This window comes from Misgurnus anguillicaudatus, chromosome 14, assembly GCF_027580225.2.
Source record: "Misgurnus anguillicaudatus chromosome 14, ASM2758022v2, whole genome shotgun sequence".
NCBI classification, from domain to species: domain Eukaryota; kingdom Metazoa; phylum Chordata; class Actinopteri; order Cypriniformes; family Cobitidae; genus Misgurnus; species Misgurnus anguillicaudatus.
In genome coordinates this window covers 22,110,863-22,134,813 of record NC_073350.2, presented here as the reverse complement: position 1 = coordinate 22,134,813, position 23,951 = coordinate 22,110,863, and the positions used below count along the sequence as shown (strand labels likewise).

At 37.7% G+C, this 23,951-nt stretch overlaps 1 protein-coding gene across 5 annotated transcripts; it reads right to left on the bottom strand.

Moving 5' to 3' along the window:
* Positions 1-724: 724 nt before the first annotated feature.
* Positions 725-23,637, bottom strand: ccdc120b (coiled-coil domain containing 120b). Of its 5 annotated transcripts, none has more exons than XM_055183791.2 (11): positions 23,356-23,630; positions 14,638-14,762; positions 14,445-14,547; positions 14,228-14,358; positions 13,845-13,952; positions 13,627-13,747; positions 11,801-11,857; positions 11,544-11,700; positions 8,741-8,842; positions 5,836-6,867; positions 725-3,073 (listed from the first exon to the last, which is right to left on the bottom strand). In XM_055183791.2, exons 3-11 carry the CDS (start codon positions 14,491-14,493, stop codon positions 2,974-2,976), a joined length of 1,857 nt encoding a protein of 618 aa, XP_055039766.2. In that variant the 5' UTR covers positions 14,494-14,547; positions 14,638-14,762; positions 23,356-23,630; the 3' UTR covers positions 725-2,973. The 5 variants fall into 5 exon arrangements, with proteins under 5 accessions (XP_055039766.2, XP_055039769.2, XP_055039767.2 ...); XM_055183794.2 differs by having other exon boundaries at positions 14,638-14,759; XM_055183792.2 differs by lacking the exon at positions 23,356-23,630 and adding an exon at positions 16,328-16,839.
* Positions 23,638-23,951: the final 314 nt, after the last annotated feature.

The following is a 23,951-nucleotide window of genomic DNA, read 5'->3' as shown; positions in this document are numbered from 1 at the left end:
TGACATAATAGTTTAGGTGTTTTGTATCATATAGCTTTATAAAAAATACTGTTGAGAATTTGTACTATGAACTTTATTATGAATGTTTTCCTCAGCAGACATAGTTATGAAAAATGTTTCAAAAATTAACAATGAGAAAAAGTTTGTTAAAAAAATAACAGTTATGATTTACAATTTAAAGCCAAAACAGGATGTTGTCAAAACATCAAGATGCCAACAAAGAACTGCATTTCACTATTGTAAACAAAACAGAGCAGTGTATGGAAATAAATATGTATACAAAAATCTGATCAGTTCATAAATATACAATATATATTGTCTTTTTCAAGTTGCTACATATAATTTTTGTTATGTATAATTAATTACAGTACAGACATTTATGTTACCGAAATACACTAACAGAGACTAACAATGCACAGCTGTTTGGTCACGAGTTCAGATACCAGCTGGAGGCATCTCACAAACCTGCAAGTTAAAGAAGAGAAACTACAAATATGAATTAGTATTAACCGTTTCATTAAGTCTTATTAACCAAGTAATAAACAAACCATCATTACAAACCTAAACCATCAGAGTCAAACTGTACCTTTCGCTGTTTTAGCAATAAAATTTGAAACAGCAGGCTTGGATGCAAATAACAACCTACAATCTTGTATCTAACTGAGCTAGCAGAAATAAAGTGGACACAAAAAGATATCACCTGTTAAGGGGATTTATCACAAACTTGAAATAGAAAAAAATAACATTTATTTTTAGTAATGTGGGGTTATATAGCACTCACAAAACCAAGAAGCTTTTATAGGATAAACAGAAAAAAATAATCAAGTTAAAAAATGCAACCAAAGTAGTGGTTAGTAAACCATTCAGTAAACAGTATGGTTACATACTGAATAGTTGAGACATAAGGTATTTTACCTTCCAGAGAGCAAACATAAGGCCAGCTTATGCCACCTATATACTCAACAGTAGATGTTCAGCTACATTATACATTATAAAGTTGCAAATGTGCCTAAAAGATGCGAAAATGTAAAACATTTTAAATGACACTAGTTTTTGTCTCTCTCTATATTGTGAAATATAACTCTGAATGAACAGAGTACAAATCATTACAGCAAAACTTTGGAGTTTATAAGAATGCATTGTTTCATTTTAAAATCTTGCCATGCATATTTTCGACTTGGTGTAAACAGGCCTCAAGTCATTCACAGCTCAGAATATTAAGTCTCACAATATTTGCGGCAACAGTCTCAGGTAAACTGTGGATTTAATGACATGGGATATATTTTAGTTCCAAAATCAACTTTAGAGTTTTTCACAACAAGGCATAAGCTTAGTTGTGTATTCAAACTTCTGACATCATAAGCACTTTAAGTAAAATCTTACCCTCGCTTCAAGGTCTTCTATATGAAATGCTTTCATCACATTTTTTCATAGCTACAAAGATATATATAAACAAAGAGGTATGCGACACATTCACTGCTGTTATAGTACATCAAAATGCATAAACTGAATAGATTTGTATAGAATTAAATGAGTGTTAACCTGAACCATATTAGTTACAAAATAGGAATTTAGAATACGTACATCTTATAATCTATTTTATTCTCTGAAAATATATATCTCATGATGAATCAGAGATGATGAAATTTATATTTTGTTCTGAAAATGTACCTCTACAATACAATTACATTGTCAGTATTACACACACGGAGTATGAAAAACTCTCCTGATAGACAGGTTTACAATCAAATGCAGCTATAGCTTGATAACAGCCAATACATTGATTATACAAGGTTAAAGATGCCTCCTCATTCGCTGAACTAGATAGGGATGCACCGATACCATTGAGAATGAGTACGAGTCAGTTTTAGCCTGTAAGTTTAGTAATTCTGTTATTTGTAATTATTACAGCTAATCACCAAAGCATCATTAAATCTAAATATTATTTACTCTTTCTTAAATCCTTGTAATGTGTTCTGATTTGTCACACCACAAACATGTTATTAAACACCAAATTTGAATGCCAAATTATTAAATAAGCAGGAATCTTTGCTCTTAAAAGCTGGGGGCGTGTCTGCTGTTGTCGCAAAAACTGCACAATTTAGTACTTTGTTGTAATGCATTTCAGCAAAATATTTCGAAACATTTGCGTGTTAAGAAACAATTCTCTGAATTTACTTTATACCAAATATAAATTATATAAGTTGACTGATATAGTTTAGTAAAATTTGCAAGGAATTTTTTGCACAAAAATTGTATCTGTCTTCTTAGGCTGCTTACCATTAAATCATCATGTGTTGGCAAATAGCTTCTGTTGGATTTTCTGACATGCATAGAGTTGGTGCTGAGCATTTTTGGGTGTAACAGATCTTGTTATTGTGTAATCCAGGAGATAACTTTGTTTAACATAATGCTACAAATAATGCACATAAGATGCATGGGATAGGTTTTTGCATTTTAATAAGTACAGTAGGGATGCACGATATATCGGCCGACATATCGTTATCGGCCGATAACTGCTTATTTTTAATATTATCGGTTATCGGTCTGATAGCAAAATTAGGCCGATAAATGAAAGCAGATAAATTATGGATTATTTTGGTTTGTTGAACCACTTCACTTGCTCATTGCTGGCCATGTGGAGTTTTGATTGGTGCTTTCTGTGACATAGCACAAAGATGACATGTGTTGCGGGCTTAAGAAGAGTATGCTAGTCTAGTGCAAAGACAAGATGTCCGCGGTCTGCGAGTTTTTCATTGTGAAAATAATATGAATATTTATCGGCCTATATATATATATCTGTTATCGGCCCCCAAATTTAAAGCGTTATCGGACAAAATTTCCATATCGGTGCATCCCTAAAGTACAGGTATATGAGCACAGTATTGGACCGGTGCATCCCTAAAACAAAGTGTCATGTTGCAAATGATATTGCAATATGCATTAGAGGCGCTGGGGTAAACCGGCTGCCGGTCAGACGAGCGTTCCGGGTGAAGGAGGCTCAGAACCCGACTCCTTCTGAGTGTTCCCGTCAGAGGGAAAAGGTTCTGGATAGAGAGAGAGCTCCACAGACCTGCCATATAAAGAAAGGATCAAACTTAACAGCATCACAATAAACTAGTGTATTATATCTTAAAGGTCACATTCTTTCTGATCCCATTTTTTAAACCCTAGGTAGTGTGTAATGTTGCTATAATAGCATTAATAATAGCTGTAGAATGATAAAGCTCAGAGTTCACTGCCAGGTGATATATTTTCTTTAACAGAATTCACCTTTTAAAGCCTACAGTGAACGGCGGGTTTGGACTACAGCCCTCTACTTCCTGCTTTAATGACGTCACTAGAACAGTTTTTGACCTAAACTCCGCCCACAGGAATACATCAGTCGCCAGCTAAGCTAACGGCAAGCTAAGCTGCTATTGAATCACAACACACTAAACAAACACAATCAGAACTCGATACGTATTTCTGAAGGACTGACTTCATAGAACAAGGAAGACATCAGCCCGTTTTGAGGACAATAAAAACAGAGATATACAAATAAGTAAATTGTGTGAAAAATACCGCGTTTTTTTACACGTGAAACATGAACACATGTTATATTGCGCACTGTTAAAACAATCAAAGCTTCAAAAACACAGAAAGAACGGGACCTTTAAATTAAAGGGAAATTCTAGCAAAACATCAAAGATTTACTCACCCCCAGGCCATCCGAGATACATATGTCCATCATCTTTCAGACAAACACATTTGGAGTTCTTTTAGTAAATGTCTTTGCTCTTCCCCGCTTTATAACGGTAGAAAACAGGGATCAGAAAATCAGGACTTTAAACCCCAAAAAGTGCATTCATCCTTCACATAAGTAATCCAATGGGTTAATAAAGGTCTTTTGCAGGTAATCAATGTGATTTTGTATGAAAAATATCCATATTTTAAACTTCATAAACTATGATAACTAGCTTCCAGTAACAACGCCATCTTGGACTCATGCTAAAACTCTCTTGTGACTTGAGTCCAAGATGGCCCCATTACCGAAAACGAATAATTATAGTTTATAAATTTTAAAATATGGATATTTTTCATATAAAAATCACATCGATTACCTGCAGAAGACCTAAGAGCTATGTGGATTACTTTGTGAAGAATGGATGCACTTTTTGGGCTTCAAAATAGAGGTCTTCTCGGGTCCAAACAAATGTACCCGACCCGAAATGACCCGAATCACTTTATACCCGAACCCGACGTGCATATATAATTTTTTTTTTAAAAGACCCAACCCGAGACAAACAGGAGAAAATTAGACCCGACCCAGGTGAAAAAGTAGTACGCTTCCATAGTGTACTTAAAGTGCTTAATTTTTGAACAATAAATTCATCTTTAGTACTTCTTAAGATGTTCTTAAGATTATCTAAGTGTAATTCACTGTGCTATTTGGGACACCATGAATATGAACTAAGGTGTGCTAAAAATGTATTTAAAAAGTGTATTTGGGTACGACTTGTAGTAAACTTGAACCAATCTTTGTATGAAAGTTGAGTTCAAGTTTAATACAAGAGTTAACTAAATATTTTTTTTTAATACAGAGATAGTATGTTATAAGTGCATTTTAGTTTATATTCATGGTGTCTCAAAATAGCACAAATAAGTACACTTAGATAATCTTAAGAACATCTTAAGAAGTACTAAAAATGAATTTTTAGTATATTAAGTACTCAAACAAATAAGCGTCGCACACATGAAGTCAATGGATAACGTTAGGTGCGTAGGATAAGACGACAAAAAGTCTCATAACATACAACAAACAACTGCCTGATGAAGATCAGTTGATCGAAACGTTGCAACGCAACTATAATTAAAATTTTCAGCAAGCAGATAGTGTGCGGGAATTGTTTGTTGTATAGTATATTAAGTACAAAATTTGTGTGCGAAAATAAAGCACTTTAAGTACACTATGGAAGTATAATACCTTTTCACCTGGGGAGTCCGACCCGAACCAGTGGCATTTTTTTTAACCCAACTGGACCTGAATGTAAACGTCACCGACCGACGTGTGTGCAGTCTGCAGCCCCGCACGCAGCAGTCAGACAGAAACCCGCTGGTCTCGCAACCAATTTGGAAAGCTGCTCTATTTGTTTCACTTTGTTATCTGAAAACGACACCCAGGTAACCACTAAAATGTACATTTAAAATTGACTGACACAACAAAAATTAACCTACTGTCGCAAGTGCTCTTGGGAAACAGAGGAGAGGTTTGAAAAGGACATTGACGCACACACGCAAGAGAGTTCGGGTTTTCGGGTACGTTCGGCAAAAAACACATTAATTTTATATTACCCAAGACCCGATGCTGCTAATATTATACCCGAACCGTGTCCGAGGCACATGTGACACTTTTAGATCCGAACCCGATAGGGTCTCGGGTTTTCGGATCTAAGTGGAGCCGTGAAGACCTCGACTTCAAAGTCAGAAGTTGTTCCCTGATCTCAGTTTTCTATCGTTACAAAGCTAGGAAGAGCAAGGACATTGACTAAAATAACTCCAAATGTGCTCGTCTGAAAGATGATGGACATATGTATCCCGGCGGGTGGCTTGAGGGTGAGTAAATCACGGGGTCATTTTGAAGTAATTTTTGGAGTATTTGCTTTAATGCTTATTAACAAAATAACTAACTTATCCCTTGATTGTTTTTAAAACAAAAACAAGTAACATCTTCAAAAGCAACATTTTAAAGCAAGGCCTCAAATTCCTGGAATAACATGGAAATTTGAGAATTTTGATATTGTGTTTTACAAGTTTCCGATAACGGTTTTGTGGGGTTAAACAAAAAAAACTTACCTTGCATGCAAAGGATGCCCATGAAATGACGCTGACTGAGGTATTTGACGGTGTGAATACAGTGGGTCGGCTGCAACGGACTGCGGCTGGTGCACCAGGTGGTGGTGAGTATGTGAATGCCGCATGGAAAGTCCATCATGACCTTTAGTCGTAGTGGAATAACCCAGGGCATTTCTCAGATACCAATCCCGAAGCCCCTCAAGAGCCAGTGCTTTGTGTAGACTGCGGGTGGAGTCCTCAGGGGTGGGCTGGGAGAACTGCGGGGGTCTGCGTCCGAAAGCCGCCGCAGGGGACAGCTCTGTGTGGTGGGGCAACAGGTTAGGAATGGAAGAGGTGGTGGACCCAGACAAGGGATGTGAAAGATCGTAAGCCGAGAACAACACGCCGTCCTGTTGCTGCTGTAAAGGGATAAAGGGTCCGCAAGATTTTGTCCGTGTCACTTTGACCCGACGCGGTTCGGCGTCTTGGCCCCGCATCAGCATGGGGCTATAAGTAGATGGCGCGCCAGCCAGGTGTAACTGCGAGTGGGAGAAACCATTGTAGTGAGGAGGGGTTCCCGATGGAGGAGTGGAGAAATCTGGCCAGATTCGCCCAGCTGACTGATTCTGTTGAGGCTGTACTGGCCTCTTTTGTTGTTGCTTTCCCCAAATGTAGTCCATCAAAATTTCATTATAGCCTGTGCCACTGCTTTGGCCACCAAGAGAGGAGCGTATTTTACCCTGCTCTTTAAATGCCATCATGTGCCTCTCCGGACTGGTTTGATAGATCTGACGGAGTTTCCCATCTGTGAGGGACTCGGAGCTCTTGTATGGGCCAGCTCGGGGTGGCATACCATTGCGGGGAGGTCCAGGTTCGGGGAGGCTTGAACGGTCGAGCAGCGCCTCGGAGCTGTTGCTGCGTCGAGCACGGGAGCTGTAGGGGCAGCTGCGACGATCAGAAGAGGAGCCCTCTAAAGATGCTAGCGGTACAAACTGAGGAACATCTGGACTGCCACACCACTGCTTTAGCGCAATACCACCAGATATCTCCGGCCTAGCAGAAGATAACACAGAGTCATTTTTAGTAGTAGGATTTGAATCACACGCATGTATAGATTTGTATAGATGTATAGGGAAAGTGGATTAACATATTAACATGCTTGTGGATTGATGATTTTGAACAGAGCATAAGTGTGCTGAAACACAGTTATGAAGTTTTGACTTATTTATGACCCTGCATGTGAAAACGCAACTAAAGTCATTTTTTTGTGATTTACTGTTTTCTACATAAAATCATCCTATATGATGTAAAAATATTTGATATCTTTAAAGGATAAGTCCATTTTCTTCAAAAAATCCAGATAATTTACTCACCACCATGCCATCCAAAATGTTGATGTCTTTCTTTGTTCAGTCGAGAAGAAATTATGTTTTTTGAGGAAAACATTCTAGGATTTTTCTCATTTTAATGGACTTTAATGGACACCAACACGTAACACTTTTAATGCGGTTTAAAATTGCAGTTTCAACGGAGTTTCAAAGGACTCCAAACAATCCCAAACAAGGGTCTTATCTAGCGAAACGATTGTCATTTTTTGAAAAAAAATAAGCACTTCTAGACCACAACCTCTCGCCCATCTCCGGTCCTGTGACGCGCCAGCACGACCTCACGTAATTGCATAATGCCGTGGAAAGGTCATGTGTTACATATATGAAACGCACATTTGTGGACCATTTTGAACAATAAACTGACACAAAGACATTTAATTAGTATCATTCCACATACAACAACGTCGGAACATTCCTCTTTCTCCACACTTGTAAACACTGGGGCGTAGTTTCACATACGTCCTTCGTGAGCTCTTGTTGTGATGACGTATTGCGTGAGGTCACGCTGACGCGTCACATGACGGGAGATAGGCGAGAAGTTGTTGTTTATTAAAAGTGCATATTTTTTATTTTTCTTGTCAGAAATGACAATCGTTTCGCAAGATAAGACCCTTATGCCTCATTTGAGATTGTTTAGGGTCCCTTAAAACTGCAATTTTAAACTGCATTAAACACGTTACGTGTTGGTGTCCATTAAAGTCCATTAAAATGAGAAAAATCCTGGAATGTTTTCCATCAAAAACGTAATTTCTTCTCGCCTGAACAAAAAAAGACATCAACATTTTGGATGACATGGTGGTGAGTAAATTATCTGGATTTTTTTAAAGAAAATGGACTAATCCTTTAACTCATCAGCCAGCCTTTTTCAAATAAGCCACCAGCTAGCGGTTTTCTTCTGCGCTGAAAACCAGCGCTCTGCGTTTTTTCCGCGCTCAGCGCTGAAAAAATATTCAACTTTGGGTGAAAAGCTCCGCTCGTCAATGTCAGTTCTCACACAGCTGTCCAATCACATTGGAGGAGGGGCGGGACATTACCACAGCAACCAACCGGCTCACAGGCAAAGTCTCACAGCTACCAAAGCGCTCAGCTTGTCCAGGCGTTTTTAGCTGCGTTTAAAAGTTTTGGTGTGAAAAACCCCTTAATATTGACCGAGTAAGGTCATGATGACAAAGAGTGAAATCAATGAGTGAAATCAAACTTGATATTAATATTTAGATCATGAGACTTTAGCCTGGATTTTACAGACAGGGTCACATTTAAGTTGGACAGCCATTAATAAAGCACATATTTATTTTATATTAACGTCTTTTGTAAATCATTTTAAATTTAAGCGTCTGCTAATTAAATCATTTTAAATAAAATAAATATTTTTCTCTGCTGCCTTTGACATCACAACATAGCACCGACTGGACAATGGTAGTGGAGGGCAGATCTGAGTCACTACAGTGGCTGTCCATGTGTCAGTCACTACTTTAAGGTAGCTGTCTATGTAGGTACAGATTCACAGTGCACAAGGAGAGTGTTAAAAGAGTCAGTACCTCATGTGGACGCTGACTGGTGCTGTGCGGGGCAGTAGGGGCGTTGCTGGAACACTTCTGCCCTCCACATTGGATGCACTTCTTGGGAGCGAGTGACTTGGGCTGGGTGAACATTTATAAGTTACAATTACCATAGTAAACCAATACACCAATGGGGATAAGTCACAATGGGTAGTGAAGTAGACTAGTTTATTTGTTAGTTTTTTGTTTTTCTATTATGGGGCGGTACTTTAAAGGGGTCGAATGATAAAAAAAAATTTTTCCTTTGTCTTTGGAGCTTTGCAGCATATTCAAGTTGCAAAAATTAAAGTCTCAAACGCAAAGATATATTCTTTCTAAAAGTGAAGGCTCATCCACACCTCCCTAAAACGCCTCATTCAAACACGCCCCCACATATCTATGTCAATGTGTGGATAGACTTGCATAACACCGCCCAAATGTATAACTTTTATTCTCGCTGTAATATTTCCACCACCGCCTTGCAGTGGAGGAGCTGATATTATAAAAATGTGGTGAGGGGAGTAACATTTCCGTCACACGCATGAAGTGAAATCCACTGGATTGGCTGACCAATTAGAGCATACCGCGCTCTTTAAAACAAAGAGCTTAGTAAAAGTCGACAAAAGGTGGGGTATAAAGGAGCAACAATAATGTACAGTATGTGGAAAAAATGTGTCTTTTGAACCTTAAACTTTATATAACACATTGCATTAAACCAAATTGTTATTTTTAGCAATGTCACATGACCCCTTTAACTATTATGCGGTACTTTAACTTTCTCCAATTTGTTTTTTGAGCATTATGCTACTAGCATGTTTAAAGGTGCTGTGTGTAGATTTTAGCGGCATCTAGTAGTGAGATTGCGAATTGCAACCAACAGCTCAGTCCACCGCTCACTCCCCCCCATTCGAAATAAATAGAGAAGCTACAGTAGCCCCCACAGGACAAACATGTTGTTGTCTGGGACAACATAGGGACGAAACACACTCTGTAGAGCAGTTTGTCCATTTAGCGCTACTTTAAAAACATGGCGGTGCAAAATGGCGACTTAAAGGATAATTCCGGTATTTAACACTTTGAGTCTCATTTCTGGTTTGTTTTGGATGAACTACAGTGATGGACACAGAAATTTTGACAATGAGTCGAGTCTTGACTTTTCGACTCATTTAGAAGCGTCTCTTGACTGCTTCAGAATGGAAGTCAATGACCATGCACAAACATGTCATTAAAACAACACTTAACGTTCATTTTCAAAACTGTACTACTCACCGAGTGGTTCGTGGTGTTCGTTGATGATTAAAAACAAATATATTGGCGCAATGTATGATTTCAATCCGTGTTATTTGCTATAGTGGAACTATTTTTTCAGATACCTCACAACCGCGTATATACTTCCGCTCTATATTTGAGTCTGAAGCATGAATGAACGTAGTCCAACAAACTGTAATAAAACGGTAGCACACGTTCAAAATCAAGTTTATTTATAACACTTACACCATCCAATATGTTTTTTTCATCAGCAGAACAACAAAGAAGATATTTTGCAATAACCCCAGTGCTGTGTCATGCAAGTCAACAGATCCGCACACTTTAAGAGCTAAAGCATATATATCCAATATAACAGTAATCCCCCATAACTCCGTGTGACATATTGACGTCTTGTGAAGCAAATTAATCAGTTTTTGCAAGAAACTGAACGTTATTTACAACACTATTAGCGTGAATGACAAAGCAGGAAGCGCGCTTTACGTTCAAGGCGATCTCTTCCACTGGTGCCGTTTGGTGGCTGTAGGCTATGGATGTTGGTCTCTCTGCGCCACCTATAGAGCGGGAGCGTGAAGCGCACTTCCTGATTGGCAAAAGCTCTGCATTAACGCTGTAAAATATTTATATACATATATATTCGAATCTCAAAACTGAAAATCGAATGTCAACCCACGGAACGAATATTCGAAAATTCTGGTCCAGCCCTACAAATATGGGAAAAATTTATTCTGAGAGAAACAGAGCGAAAAAACTACAACCACATGTAAACAGACCCTTTTCTGTTTCCCGGCGGCGGAGCGATATATCAGCGAGCAATGAGTCTTCCAAGAGAAGTCAATGGAATTTTACAAAATGACAAATAAAACACGACAGAAACTGTATTTCGCTACACAACTTGTTTTTAATCATCAATGAACACCACGAACCTCTCGGTGAGTAGCACAGTTTTGAAAATGAACGTTAAGTGTTGTTTTAATGACATGTTTGTGCATGGCCATTGACTTCCATTCTGAAGCAGTCAAGAGACGCTTCTAAACGAGTCAAAAACTCAAGACACCACCCATTGTCAAAATTTCTGTGTCCATCACTGTAGTTCATCCAAAACAAACCAGAAATGAGACTCAAAGTGTTAAATACCGGAATTATCCTTTAAGGGGACCTGCGGTGTATAAAATATATACTTTATTATGTAAGGTCTTTATACACAACTGATAATATTGTTATGTATATTATATTGCATTTCTGTCAAGAGGTCCTCCTAAAATTTACACACTGCACCTCTAAGACAGCGTGTGAAGTTAAAAATAAATCTAAATTTTAAACCATGTTTAAAAGCTCTGCATTCTTGAGATTGTTTGAAGACAAAAAACATCTTATGTAAATGTCCTCTCAAAAATGCATCCCATAACCAGCTTAACTATACCAGGCTCTGGTCTATCTAACAATTCAGACCAATCTATTTTGAAAATATCTGCTGTGCAAATCCCATCAATGACCACAGATATTGTGAAATCCTCTCTTTTTTCCCCATACTCACCTAACAGAGCTTGAGGCAGAGTTACGACGAGTTCTCATCTCATAGTAGATTTCCACAGGGGAGAGCTTCCTACAGAGCCGGCTGTCAGGACTGTTTGGGGCCAGCCGGGGATGAGACAAAGAGCGTTGCTCAGGTGCCACACTTGGAGAAGAGTCCTCTGTAAAACACAGTTGACAATTGACGCTATCTATTACATAGCCTGTCATAGACAGGTCAGCGAGAATTTTTTATTGTTAGATATCATTTACCGGTCTCACCATTGTCATGAGATGTCGAGTCTGACATCGAACTGCTCTCTGACTTCACAGTTTCCTCTGAAAATTTTAAAAATGCCACATTAAAGTCCTTGCTGATGTAACAACTGTGAAGGAGTTGTTGCATCACACTTTTCTTTTTAAGTTTTTGTAAAAGCTTTTATTTACAGAAATTCACATGGCAACAAACATGACATTTCTCACACAAAAGGCCAAATTACAAATATGCCGATTCGCACGGGACTAATATTATCACAAGACCTCTGTGTTCAACGAAATATGGTAGGTCATTTGCAGGGGAATTTGCACTTTACAAATTACAGACATGGACGATTTGCATGGGATTGAGATCACAGACAACCTCCACAATTGTTACAAATGACTAGAGGTCACCAGGTAATACTAATCCCGTGCGAATAGGGCTTAAGCCACCAAAACAAAACTGATTTACCATCTGTCAACAAATTGCTGTGACACAGTTTTACAATTGGATCTTGATAATAATGCATAGCAAAACATCAAAAATCATAGACGGTAGGGGTGTAACGATTCATCGTGCAAATGCGCGTTTTCTCAATGAATGAATTTGAATGAATTACGGTGGAATCCCGGCACATCCGAACGCCAGAGGGCGCTCCCGTGCAGAAACTGCCCTTGTGCCACAAAAGAAGTAGCATTACAAACGCCATTGCAGGAAATGTCTAGACATGAATATTTATACGCTGTTCTTCAAATTGTTTCAGGTATTTTCATGATAATAAAGAATATTTTGAATGATTTTGTTTAACGAGTGTTGCTTTTTTAAATGCACGTTATAAACGACTCTGACTCATAATGATTTTAGATTTATAAGGACTTCCTACTGACCAAATGCCGTAGTACAGGCACAAGCTGTGCATAAAACAAAGAATCGCAGCCTTGCGATTCAGAATCGATTTCAGACAGGCATTTTTAATGAGGACCGCGATTGAATCGTGATTGAATCGTTACATCCCTAATAGACGGATTTTGCAGTTAAATTAATGTTGATGATCACAATTGTTAAACACAATGCACATCAGCACATAATGCACATTTATAGATATCCAACTGAACACATGCCCATCCTTCTAAAAAATTCCATATTCTTGAACTATAAGTCGCACTTTTCATAGTTTGGCGTGTCCTGGAACTTACAGTCAGGTGCGACTTATATGTCAAAATCATTTCATATGAACCAAGAGAAACCATTACTGTCTACAGTCAAGAGTTCGCTCTATGCTGCTCGTGTATTTATGTAATTCAATGGATTCAGTGATGTGGAATGACTTCTTTTTTGAACTTGATTTGGCTTGTGTTAATTTAGCCTATTCAGCATCTCAGGTATGTTCGATATGCTATTCTGTATCAACTATTGAGTAAATAACTGTTTATGTTACTTTAAAATGTACGGACATCTATTCAGCCTGCTGTTCTGTGCTATTGTTTAGTTGAATAACTTGCTTTTCCAGATTAAATGTCTGTTCTTCGGCTTGGATTTTGTGAAATCATTTTCTAAATAAACGCGATGTATACTTATACATGTTTTTCCTCTTCAAAATGCATTTTTGACTTATGCGACTTATAATCTGGAGCGACTTATAGTCCGTTAAATACGGTACAACTTAATGAGGGAAAATTACCCAGTCTTTACCAGAAACACAATAATGCCCATGTGTTGATGTGTGTGTGTGTGTGTGTGTGTGTGTGTGTGTGTGTGTGTGTGTGTGTGTGTGTGTGTGTGTGTGTGTGTGCGTGTGTGTGTGTGTGTGTGGGTGCGTGCGTGTCTGTGTGCGTGTGTGTAATATCACCTGTGTGGCATCCCCGGTGAACGGTCCTCTTACTGTGCAACATGTTTTTGTCAGATTCAATGCTCCTGCGTAGGGCACCACTGAACAGAGTCTTCATCTGCCTTCGCTGGCCTGAGTCATCCTGTCATAAAAAGAAGCAGTTATTATTGCATTACACTAACAAAGTTATTATTGAAGAACCCTTTCGTTTGTATTCATAAGTAATATTTCAGATTCACCTCTCCTTTCGAAGTCACGTATGGAGCCAGGCCTGCTCGACGCTGAATGAAGGGAGCTCTTTCCCCTGCTTCTAGAGGAAAATCACGTGGCAGCTTCCCTGTGAGCTCCTGTGGAGACACCACATCATTTCAGCCATGCTATCTAATAACAGATTTTTACATGGTAAACAAATAAAGATTATTATTATTTTATAATTATACAAAAAAATTGAAATCCATGCAAATCCTGAAACCGACCAGGGTTTAAAGGTTGTACATTAAATAAGAGACAAAGCAATTTGGCTTTTTTGTTTTCCTGTCCTGTTAATCAAAAAAGCATTACAGCTCTATCTTTTTCATAAAATGCAATTTAAAAGGTATAAAAGTGTAATAAACTGTCATACCGCTTCATGAAGACAAACTTGTCGCAGTTCATTGAGGCGGCTGTTTAATAGACTCTGCAGACTCTGTTTTCGCTCCTGCAGCTCTGAGATTCGCTCTGCTTGCAGCTTGCTGTCCTGACAGCCTTGGACATCTGTGTGCGGGAGACAAAAAGTCAAATTGTCTAAACAAGCAAGGTCCTGGCGTATTGTCTGTAAGAAATTACTTAAGTAGGCTCACCTGGAGCTCCTAAGCCCATGGCAGTGATCAGGTGACCTCTGACCTCCATAGAATTGATTTCAGGAAGTCTTGTGAATTCAGCCTCCCACTTAACCCTCAGCTCCTGTCGACCAAAAACAATAAGAATGGATACGTTAACACTTAAACTACATTTTCAAAAGGCTTTATTTGAGAATAATCACCATCGTGTCACCTTGTAGTCAAGTGAGACATGTCATTATAGTGCTGTGGCTCAGATTGATGTCCACACTGCTGTGGTGACCAGTGGCCAGATGGGGGAGCCACTGTGTAACTTCTTAATTTACTGCAGAGCACCTACTACAGAAATTAAAGATAGTTTGATTATATATTGGTAAATGCAACATGTTGCTAAGATTTGAATTCAGCTTAAGTGAGATTAATGTCTTGTGTAATGGCATAAAAATGAATAATGAAAATCTGTGTTGGTTTATAGAGTCTGGTGTGAATAAACAAAACAAAAGCAGAGTGGTCTTGCATCTGGTGTTAATTTTAATATTTAGAAATATCAGCCATCATTTCATTAAGCTCATGCAAATGCATTAACTTATTCAAACATTAAACTCACATTTACACCTCTTCAGGCAAATGTGAAAATATTTTTGTATTGTTTGTGAATGACCAAATGTCACTTGTTTTGTTCCAAGCCTGTTGGAAATAAGAAAATTGACAATTTGCCAAACAGATGTGTTTTTGTTTGTGAGGCATCATGGGTCATGTGTCGGCTGGTTGGCTGGGAATGTACCCAACACAAAATTAAGACATATTAGTAGCATACGCAGAATAAACTGACAACAACTAAATATTTTGAACAAATAGGGGAATAAACATGCATATAGAAATATACTCAGAATTTCAGTGCAACAAACTTTCAAGTAAAAGTCCTTATAATTCAAATAATTGCATGGAAGCAATTGAACAAATGAACTTTGCCAAAGACTATGAGAACATCTGGTAGACATATGCTAACAGATATATCACACACCTCGACTCACAAGCAGAGACCTAGCAGAAAGCAGGATGGGAGTAAAGAGAGAGAGAGAGGCGGAAAAATGCTTAGAGATCAAAACCTGACCTAGAGAGATATAAACAAGGGGTTTATGGGAATTTGATGACAAAGCACCCAACATCCTGGGACAAAACATGTGAAAGATACAGAAAGAGAACAAGAATGAAAGACACAACGTCCTGGGACAAAACATGTGAAAAGGATAAAGAGAGAGAGGGGATGTGGATGTGTAGGCTGGAATTTTGTTTTGCTACTGTTTAAATGTAATTCATTGTCCTTTTTAGCCACCATCATATAACATTTGGATACATGGTATATGCAGTCCCTTGTACTGCATATACAAGTTTGATTTTTGAAGTTTTGCACAATAAACAAATAACTTTGGATAACTACAACTGTCTTACATTAATTTTACACACCCCGCTTAAATCACACTTTGTCTATGACGTGGCATTCGTATGCATGTCCATTTTCACATCTGTCATACAAGATGTGTGAATTGATATTTTAATGACAACTGCGGCAGGTGAGATTACAGCTTCACGTGCGTGTATACACAGCTGTGCCTCCAAAACATTTCAGCAGCATCCTATTTCTTTCACGACACCCACATACTGTACATTAAACACAGAATACATCGCTTACTAATTAATATTTAGGAAAGAAACAGAAAGGTTTTGATTTCAGAGATCGTTATCACCACCAGCTGAACAAACACTTGTTAGTAAAGAAAAAGTTTTATACTTCATGTTAACTTAATAAAAACAATTACTAACAGTTACCATATCATTAACCCGCTGAGTTTCTATAAAACACGTTAATGCTACGTGTGGCTCGTCTGTTTCCGAGGACTTACCTGAACAAAATAATTAGTTGATAAAAAGATATGCACATAAAACTTTTATTTTACTGCATGTCAAACTCCATTCGGACTTCACTTTTCAAGCTGTACATCGTGCAGGACGCCAAATGTTTATCTGGTTGTCTTCTGTGGAACGCATTCTCAAGCAATAATTTCTCCAAGCCCTAAAGGCAACAAGGACGAGACCATCTTCAAGCGCTTACGGGGGTGAGCCGCTCGCAGAAAACAGGTAAAACAGTTCATATTAACAATTTCATCAAAGTTATAAAATACTGTTAGCTTTCCTGACAATTTGGCTTTTGTGTAAAATCGCATTTATGTGCAAAATAAAAACATGTGCGTTCAGATTATCGCTGCATGTTATCTCAATGGTTTTGTCTGGGTAAAAGACAGGTGAGGTTGAGGCGTCCGTAACGTTGTTTGACCTCGCCGTCTCGCAGACATGAATAATGGGTCTCATTGCACTTTATTTCACAAACGTTTATTTTAAACAATTAATTTAATTTGTTAATAGGCTATTTTCAATTATTGTTTTACTTGATTGTGCAAAGTTTAAATCTGTATATTTAATTATGTGCAAAAGTCTAAGTTGAGGTTCACTTCCTTCAACTTTTGACCAAATATCTTCAATGAATTCAGTGGTTTTTGATTGCCTTTTCATAAGGTATTAAATAAATAGATGACAATCACAAAGAGCAATTTAACATTTTAGAGCAGAGCATAACTAAAAATATTAATATAATATTCACTATAAAATTTAAATTACAATTTTAATTTCTATTAAAAAAGACAACAGAAAATATTTTTTAGAAAAATATCTGTCTGTTTTTCCCCTAATTGCTTTTTTATTTTTTAAAAGTGCACGAAAAAAATGCATGATCAGTGTCTGCTTATAGGTGTCCACTCCCAAATTTCACTAGACACTATTCAATTACAGGGGCAAGACTGCTATGAACTATTTCTGAACATGCAGCCTAGAAAATTATGACACACTTCTCTTGCACCTGAAAAAATTGTGAATTGGTGTGTGAGACTGATCTAAAGCTGAAATTGCAGAAATTGAAGGGACTGAGATAAGTGCTTGGGGGATAAGTGGTTTCTCAAACCAGACAAAGACAATTCCAAAGACTTGTCATGACCTGTCTCTCATTTGCATTGCCCTGTTTTACCAATGGTGTTCTGCCACACACCAAACAGAGGATTACTGCTTTGAGATAACTCTCCTGATTTTTCTCTCTTTCTGTCCATCTCAAACCATTACCAACACTTCTGAGTTCAAAATACAAAACAGAGCGCTTCTGGGTCACTGAAAAAAATTGTTTCAACAAAACAGTGTCATGTAGTGGGTCGTGTTGTGGTGTAATCATGCACTTTGCAAGCAAACAACCAGAAATACAAGGACACATTTAAATGGATATGTATGGACCGTGCAAAGCAAATTCATTCTAAGTATGAACAATTGTAGGTCAACATAAGGTTACTAAAGCATAAAGTCACTACACGCTGATGGGCATTACAGTGATTTTTAACCTATACGGTTGTTCTAACTTGTTCCAGAGAGAAAGTCATACAGGTTTAGTAACATAAATTATGACAGAAGTTTTATTTTTAGGTGAACTATCCCGTTAAGGAGTCAAGAAATAACAAATGACTGTCCTCTATAATGTAATACAGCTCTGAGGCTCAGTGCATGTGTGACCAGCAGTGTCCCTCCTTCCTTACAGATGATTCTTAAGAACAACCAGCTGATGTCCTGCCAACCTCTACTCTACTTTGATCTCTGCAGATCAGGTTACAGAGGTCAAACAACAACTACTTTGTTCAGATGTTTTTGCACTTATAGAGTCAAACACCTGCCCTATTAAGAGGTTTATGATATAGTATTTTAACAGACAGCATGCAAGTATATTATCTTTATAGCTTCACTGCCAGTCACATAATGACTAGTGTACAGCTACAAATAAATGAATATTAATACCATCATGAATATGTACCTAACTATTAATAATCAAAAATAACTAAAATGTTATTGTGTTTGCACTTAAAAACGCAATGTGTTTTCACAGTTTAGATCATGTGAACCTGGCGAAATCCAGGCTAATGGATAGAGTTCGTGTTTCTAAAGGGCACCTATATGGTCCGATTCACGATTTTACATTTCCTTTGGTGTGTAAGTGTGTATTAATTCATGTTAATGATATGCAAGAGGTACAAACCCCAAAGTAAACAATGATACGAGTTATCATCTCCTTGCTTGGACCACAACAAACACACAGATTGTAGGCAACAGTTTACTTCCTGGGATTGGTGATGTAGACAAGACCGACATTATCATAATTCCTCACGCTTTGGACTCAGCCTGTAAGTTAACTCCTGTTAGCATTGCATTGTGACCAAATCTTTCAAACATGGTAAGGAGCGTTGCATTTCCGGCTGACGTCAGAGGTATTTAGGCCAATCACAACGTACAGATAAACTGGCCAATCAGGGACACAGAGCTTTCCAAATCAATGAGTTTTGTACAAAATCCGTGGGTTTCAGAAAGAGAGTGAAATCTGGAGCTACAAAAATGTACAGTATATGGAAAATAATGTGGTGTTTGACCACACAAAACACCTCGTATTATACCAAATAGCAATGAAATAGGTGCTCTTTAAATTAGTTGTTCCTTATAAAAAATACACTCTGATATAAGGCCAGTGTCTGACAGACAGTAAAATGACCAATCAATATTAACTTTTTTGTGTGATGTTAGGTTGTGTTACACAAACCAATACTCTGGCATGCAGCAAAGTCTTATTCAAACAGTACTGTGAGGTGTCAGATTCGCAGTACATCTGTTAAAATTTTCAAGTAGGCCTATTTAAAAGGTGTATTAATAAGTATTATGCACAATGGGGCGGTTTCCCAGACAGGGCTTATCCTATCACCAGACTAAAATTAAACGGTTGAGGTGCCTTAATTTGCAAAGTTTTGTATTGACATATCTTAACATACATCAGTGCCATTATTTTGTCTCAAGATGCACACCAGTTGTAAGGTATGTTTATACAAACTACTTGAATGTAATACAACTAAGGCGTAGTCCTGGATTAATCTAAACCCTATCTGAGAAACTGCCCCAGTAAATGTTTAAGTTTTACCAATTTTGTCTTTGTCCCTTATTTAGAGTTATTCCTTTTTGGTTTTATCGACCTCATATCAGGCCTCATTGCATTCTCATTGGGTATCGACATGGACTATAAAAACAATAAGCCAGTACTACTCATAATCTAATTATAAGATTAGGAGCATCAAAGTTTAATTTCACATTAATTCAAAACAACAGTTATATTTTTACAGCATGTCCTTTAAATTGTGTAGGATGCTTTTATGTAGAAAACATTAAAGGTGCAGTGTGTAATTTTTAAAAGGATCTCTTGACAGAAATGCAAAATAATATACAAAACTATATTATCAGGGGTGTATAAAGACCTTTCATAATGAACCGTTATGTTTTTATTAGCTTAGAATGAGACATTTTTATCTACATACACAGAGAGTCCCCTTACGATGAAGTCGCCATTTTGTGCCGCCATGTTTCTACAGAAGCCCTTAACAGACAAACTTGTTTTACTAAGTTGTCTCCGTTGAAGACATGTTTTTCCGGTGGTGGCTATTGTAGCTTCTCTATGCGTTTCAAATGCGAGGGGTGAGCAGTGGACTGAGCTGTTGGTTGCAATTCGCAACATCACCACTAGATGCTGCTAAAATTTACACACTGCACCTTTAAAACACACAAAAAAGACTTTAGCTATTTTTTTTCCAGACAGGCTCACATATGACCTGTATAAAACACTAACTCTCGCAGAATTTAAATATTTACCTAAATCTTGTTTACTTTTTGTTAATCCTCATTCTTAACTAAAAGAGACAAAACCTTTTAATCTGAACACATTCAGTATGGTTTTGTGTACCAGAAAAGTTAAGTGCACTCTGGAAAGAACAATCCCAGTTTTCAGGAATGTTTTGAAATGTCTGATCAAGCGTTAGCTAAAACCATAGTGGAGCTTTATTGTGTGCTTTGAAGTCTGTCCTGACTACTTTTGGTTCGCCTGTTTAAGTCAAAACAGCCTTTTTGAAAAATCAACCAGTCTGGTTATCAGATGAGTAGCATAACTACAAGCCTCCTGCTTTCTTGTCCTCCAAAGACAGAATTCCTTCCCTGAATGTTTTTTCACTACTAGATAAACAATGACAAAACAGACAGTCAGTGACAAAGCTGACAACTGCTTGACTACACTGTGGTAAATCTCTGTGAAAACATGAGCATTTCACAGTTAAGCTGGGGTGGAGACAAACCCTCAAACTCTATCCTGGGGTCAGCAAGCAAGGTAGGTGGACACATAACAAAAAGCCATTTGTTTGGACATTACCACTCACACCCTGTAGTGTAATTTGTGGTGTTGACTCAGCCCTCTATGCAAGTCTGTAGCTGTAAATGCTATATCATTAAATTCAAATAACATCTAAAATCCATAAAACACTGCAAAGCCCATGACAGAGGCAAAAATTAAAACAATGTGTTACTCTGAAATTCACAGCAGGAATATTTAGTCCCAGCTCGTGTACACATGGCTACAACATCAAGCAACAATTGACTCAATTTGAACTTTTACTGCCTTATGCCCTGAGGGGGAGGAGTTCACAACAGGAGAACTCCATTGAAACCCTCTTAACAGAGCTAGCTGGAGCAAGAAATCTGTGCTTTGCAATGCGAAGTGACTCAAAGTCTAGACACTTGAAACCAGACTCTGAATAAAGTGACATAAGTGAGTGCCAAACTCAAGAGCTTCCTTTATAGAAGCGCAATTCATTTTGTACCATGGCATTGTGAATATCTCTTTTAAATGAATAGACTAATTAACTGATCTTCATACATGCATGCATTATAACAGAATTGCACAGCTGCTGCTAATGTTATTGCAAGGTACTTCAAAAATACCATAGTAATACCAAGTTTGTCCAAATAAGCATTTTGGTATGATGACTGTTTCATATTTATTTCACTTTTAAAGCTTTTTAGGGTGGTTTCCAAGACAGGGATAGAGGCTAGTCCTAGACTAAAATAAATGTATGGAGCTGTCCAATCTGAAAACAACTTGCACTGACATATCTTAAGATAGATCAGTGCCCTTCGTTTTGCCTTAAAGTGCACACAAATAATGTTTTTAGTTAGGCATGTTTGTTCAAACTAGTTTTAAACTAAGGTCTAGTCCTGGCTTACGCTAATCACTGTCTGGGAAACCACCCCATTATTTTCCTTATGTTTCTATTTCATATACTCACTACTAATAAGTTATTTTTGATGTTTACTGTAAAAGGAAGGTTGGAGTCAACAAGTGTAACAAGTACTACTGTCTACTATGTTGCAAATTAAAAAAAAACTTTTGACTTTAATAAAAAAGCACACAAAGTATTTGTTTAGCTATTGCATTTTGGACCGGATATATATATATATATATATATATATATAAAAAACGGGAAAAAAATCAAAACCGACTGTTAGTTATATCATTATGCCATTAAGACATTTTCAACATTTTCAAGTATTTGACATGGCTTGCAATTATTTCCCACAATAGATACACTGTAAAAAAATTTTTTGCTGTAGTTATGGTGTTTGCCAGTAACTTACTGTAGATTTAAATGTATGTTATTTACCGGCAACAGTAAAGTTGAATGAACATTAAACATTAGAATGCTTTGCATGAGGGTGTTATTTTAGTTTTATTTTGTAAAGATAAAGACTTGTTAAAGGAGGGGTGTATGATTTTTGAAAAACACTTTGGAAAGGGAGTCAGGCCGAGTACCAAAACACACTTGTAGCCAATCAGCAGTAAGGGGCGTGTCTACTAACCAACATCGTTGCCTGGATTGCGTATGTGTGGGCCTGGTCTATCAAAAGAAAATCTAGATTCTATTGGGGCGTGTTGGTTAAGGTGATTTCAAATGTCAACATTGGCTTTCAGAGATCATGCACCCCGCCTTTAATGTTAAATTAACTTTGAACTAATCGTTGCAAGTAAATAACATACATTTAAATCTACAGTAAGTTACAGGCAACCAACTGCCAGTAATACATGATTTTTTTAACAGTGTACTGTATATAGATATAGTGTCAACATGATCTCTATGTATGTTAGTGCATAAGCTTGCTTCAGCTGTTTTCCTTAGAGGATGCCTTGTTGTGCATAACAGGTTGGCAATCTATAAAATCAGGATAGTTGAACACCAACACATTTTCCACACCCAAGACTGTTTATATGTGGCAAACAAGCACACAAATGTCATATTTGAATTCACTGCATACCCACATTCAACAATGCACATTGGCTGTTCAGCTATAATGATCATATACACACAATAAACCTGTTCGACAGAGAGAATGACATCTCAGAAAAGGATGATAACTTCTAAAAAATAAGCCTCGATCATGACACCACGAGAACATGTGATACGCAGGATACTGGGTGACCACCAGCCTTATTGATCAGGGTGTCTTATCCAAATTATCAAATGCATTTACAGATTACACATTTACTGTTAATTAGTCACATCTGAACCTGCGGATAACAGGTGTGACTGTTTTGCATCAGTAATCCATCGCATAGCAACACGACACGGAAAATCCCATTGCACGCCACGCGCGACGCTTTCATCAGCAGCAACTACAAGCTGAAATGAATGAATGAGACGCGAAAAAGGTTTAAATGCAATACACCACAAATTTTGATATTGCTAAATGAATGCACATTTACAATTCACCACGAAAATGTGGAAACCACCAAACGTCCAGAAATGAGCAGGGGACACGAGGCTCGTTTCTTCCCTGCGTGCGTATCTGCGTTGCATGGTTTCCTGCAGGCTGCATTTAAATCAAGTGACATTTCGGTTTCATGTATCCCACACACAAATGTTATTCTTTTGACAAAACGTGATGCTAGAGAGAAAAAATGGAGAGAAAACACATGAACACGGACCTGAGATGCTTATTGAAATTCATCTGCGGCTTTCCTCAGTCACATCTTGCAGATCACATCCTCCCCTTGCGAAGCACATCACCATGGTCATTTTATAATTTATTCTTAAACATGCCAGCATTCATTCATCCCATATACGCAGAGTACAGCACTGTCACAGCCTAGGGAAAGGTCTCAGGTCTGGCAAACAGAGGAAGATCAACACGCATCTGATTAACTCTTTCAGCCTCGCCCATTTTTTATTTCATGACAGATATTGTGTGCCAACACACGACCACACAAACTGTCTGACCTGAAAACCGTGCATTTAATGATATTTATTGTGCATTGCATCTCTTAAAAACGAGGCGTCTCATTCCAAACACGAATATAAATCAATTAATATATTTAATTGAGAATGTGCATAATTTAATAGTAAGATATCAATAAAATGTGGTAGTAGTTCGCATTTGAAGTTTAACTTTGGACGAAAATGATCCAAAGGTGCAGTGCTAGCGCGCTCACTGGCGCATGCGTGTATTGCATATGAGCCGATACCGCATGAGATCATTTACATGTGCATGTTATGGCAACTTCGTGAATTACTAAATTTAGTA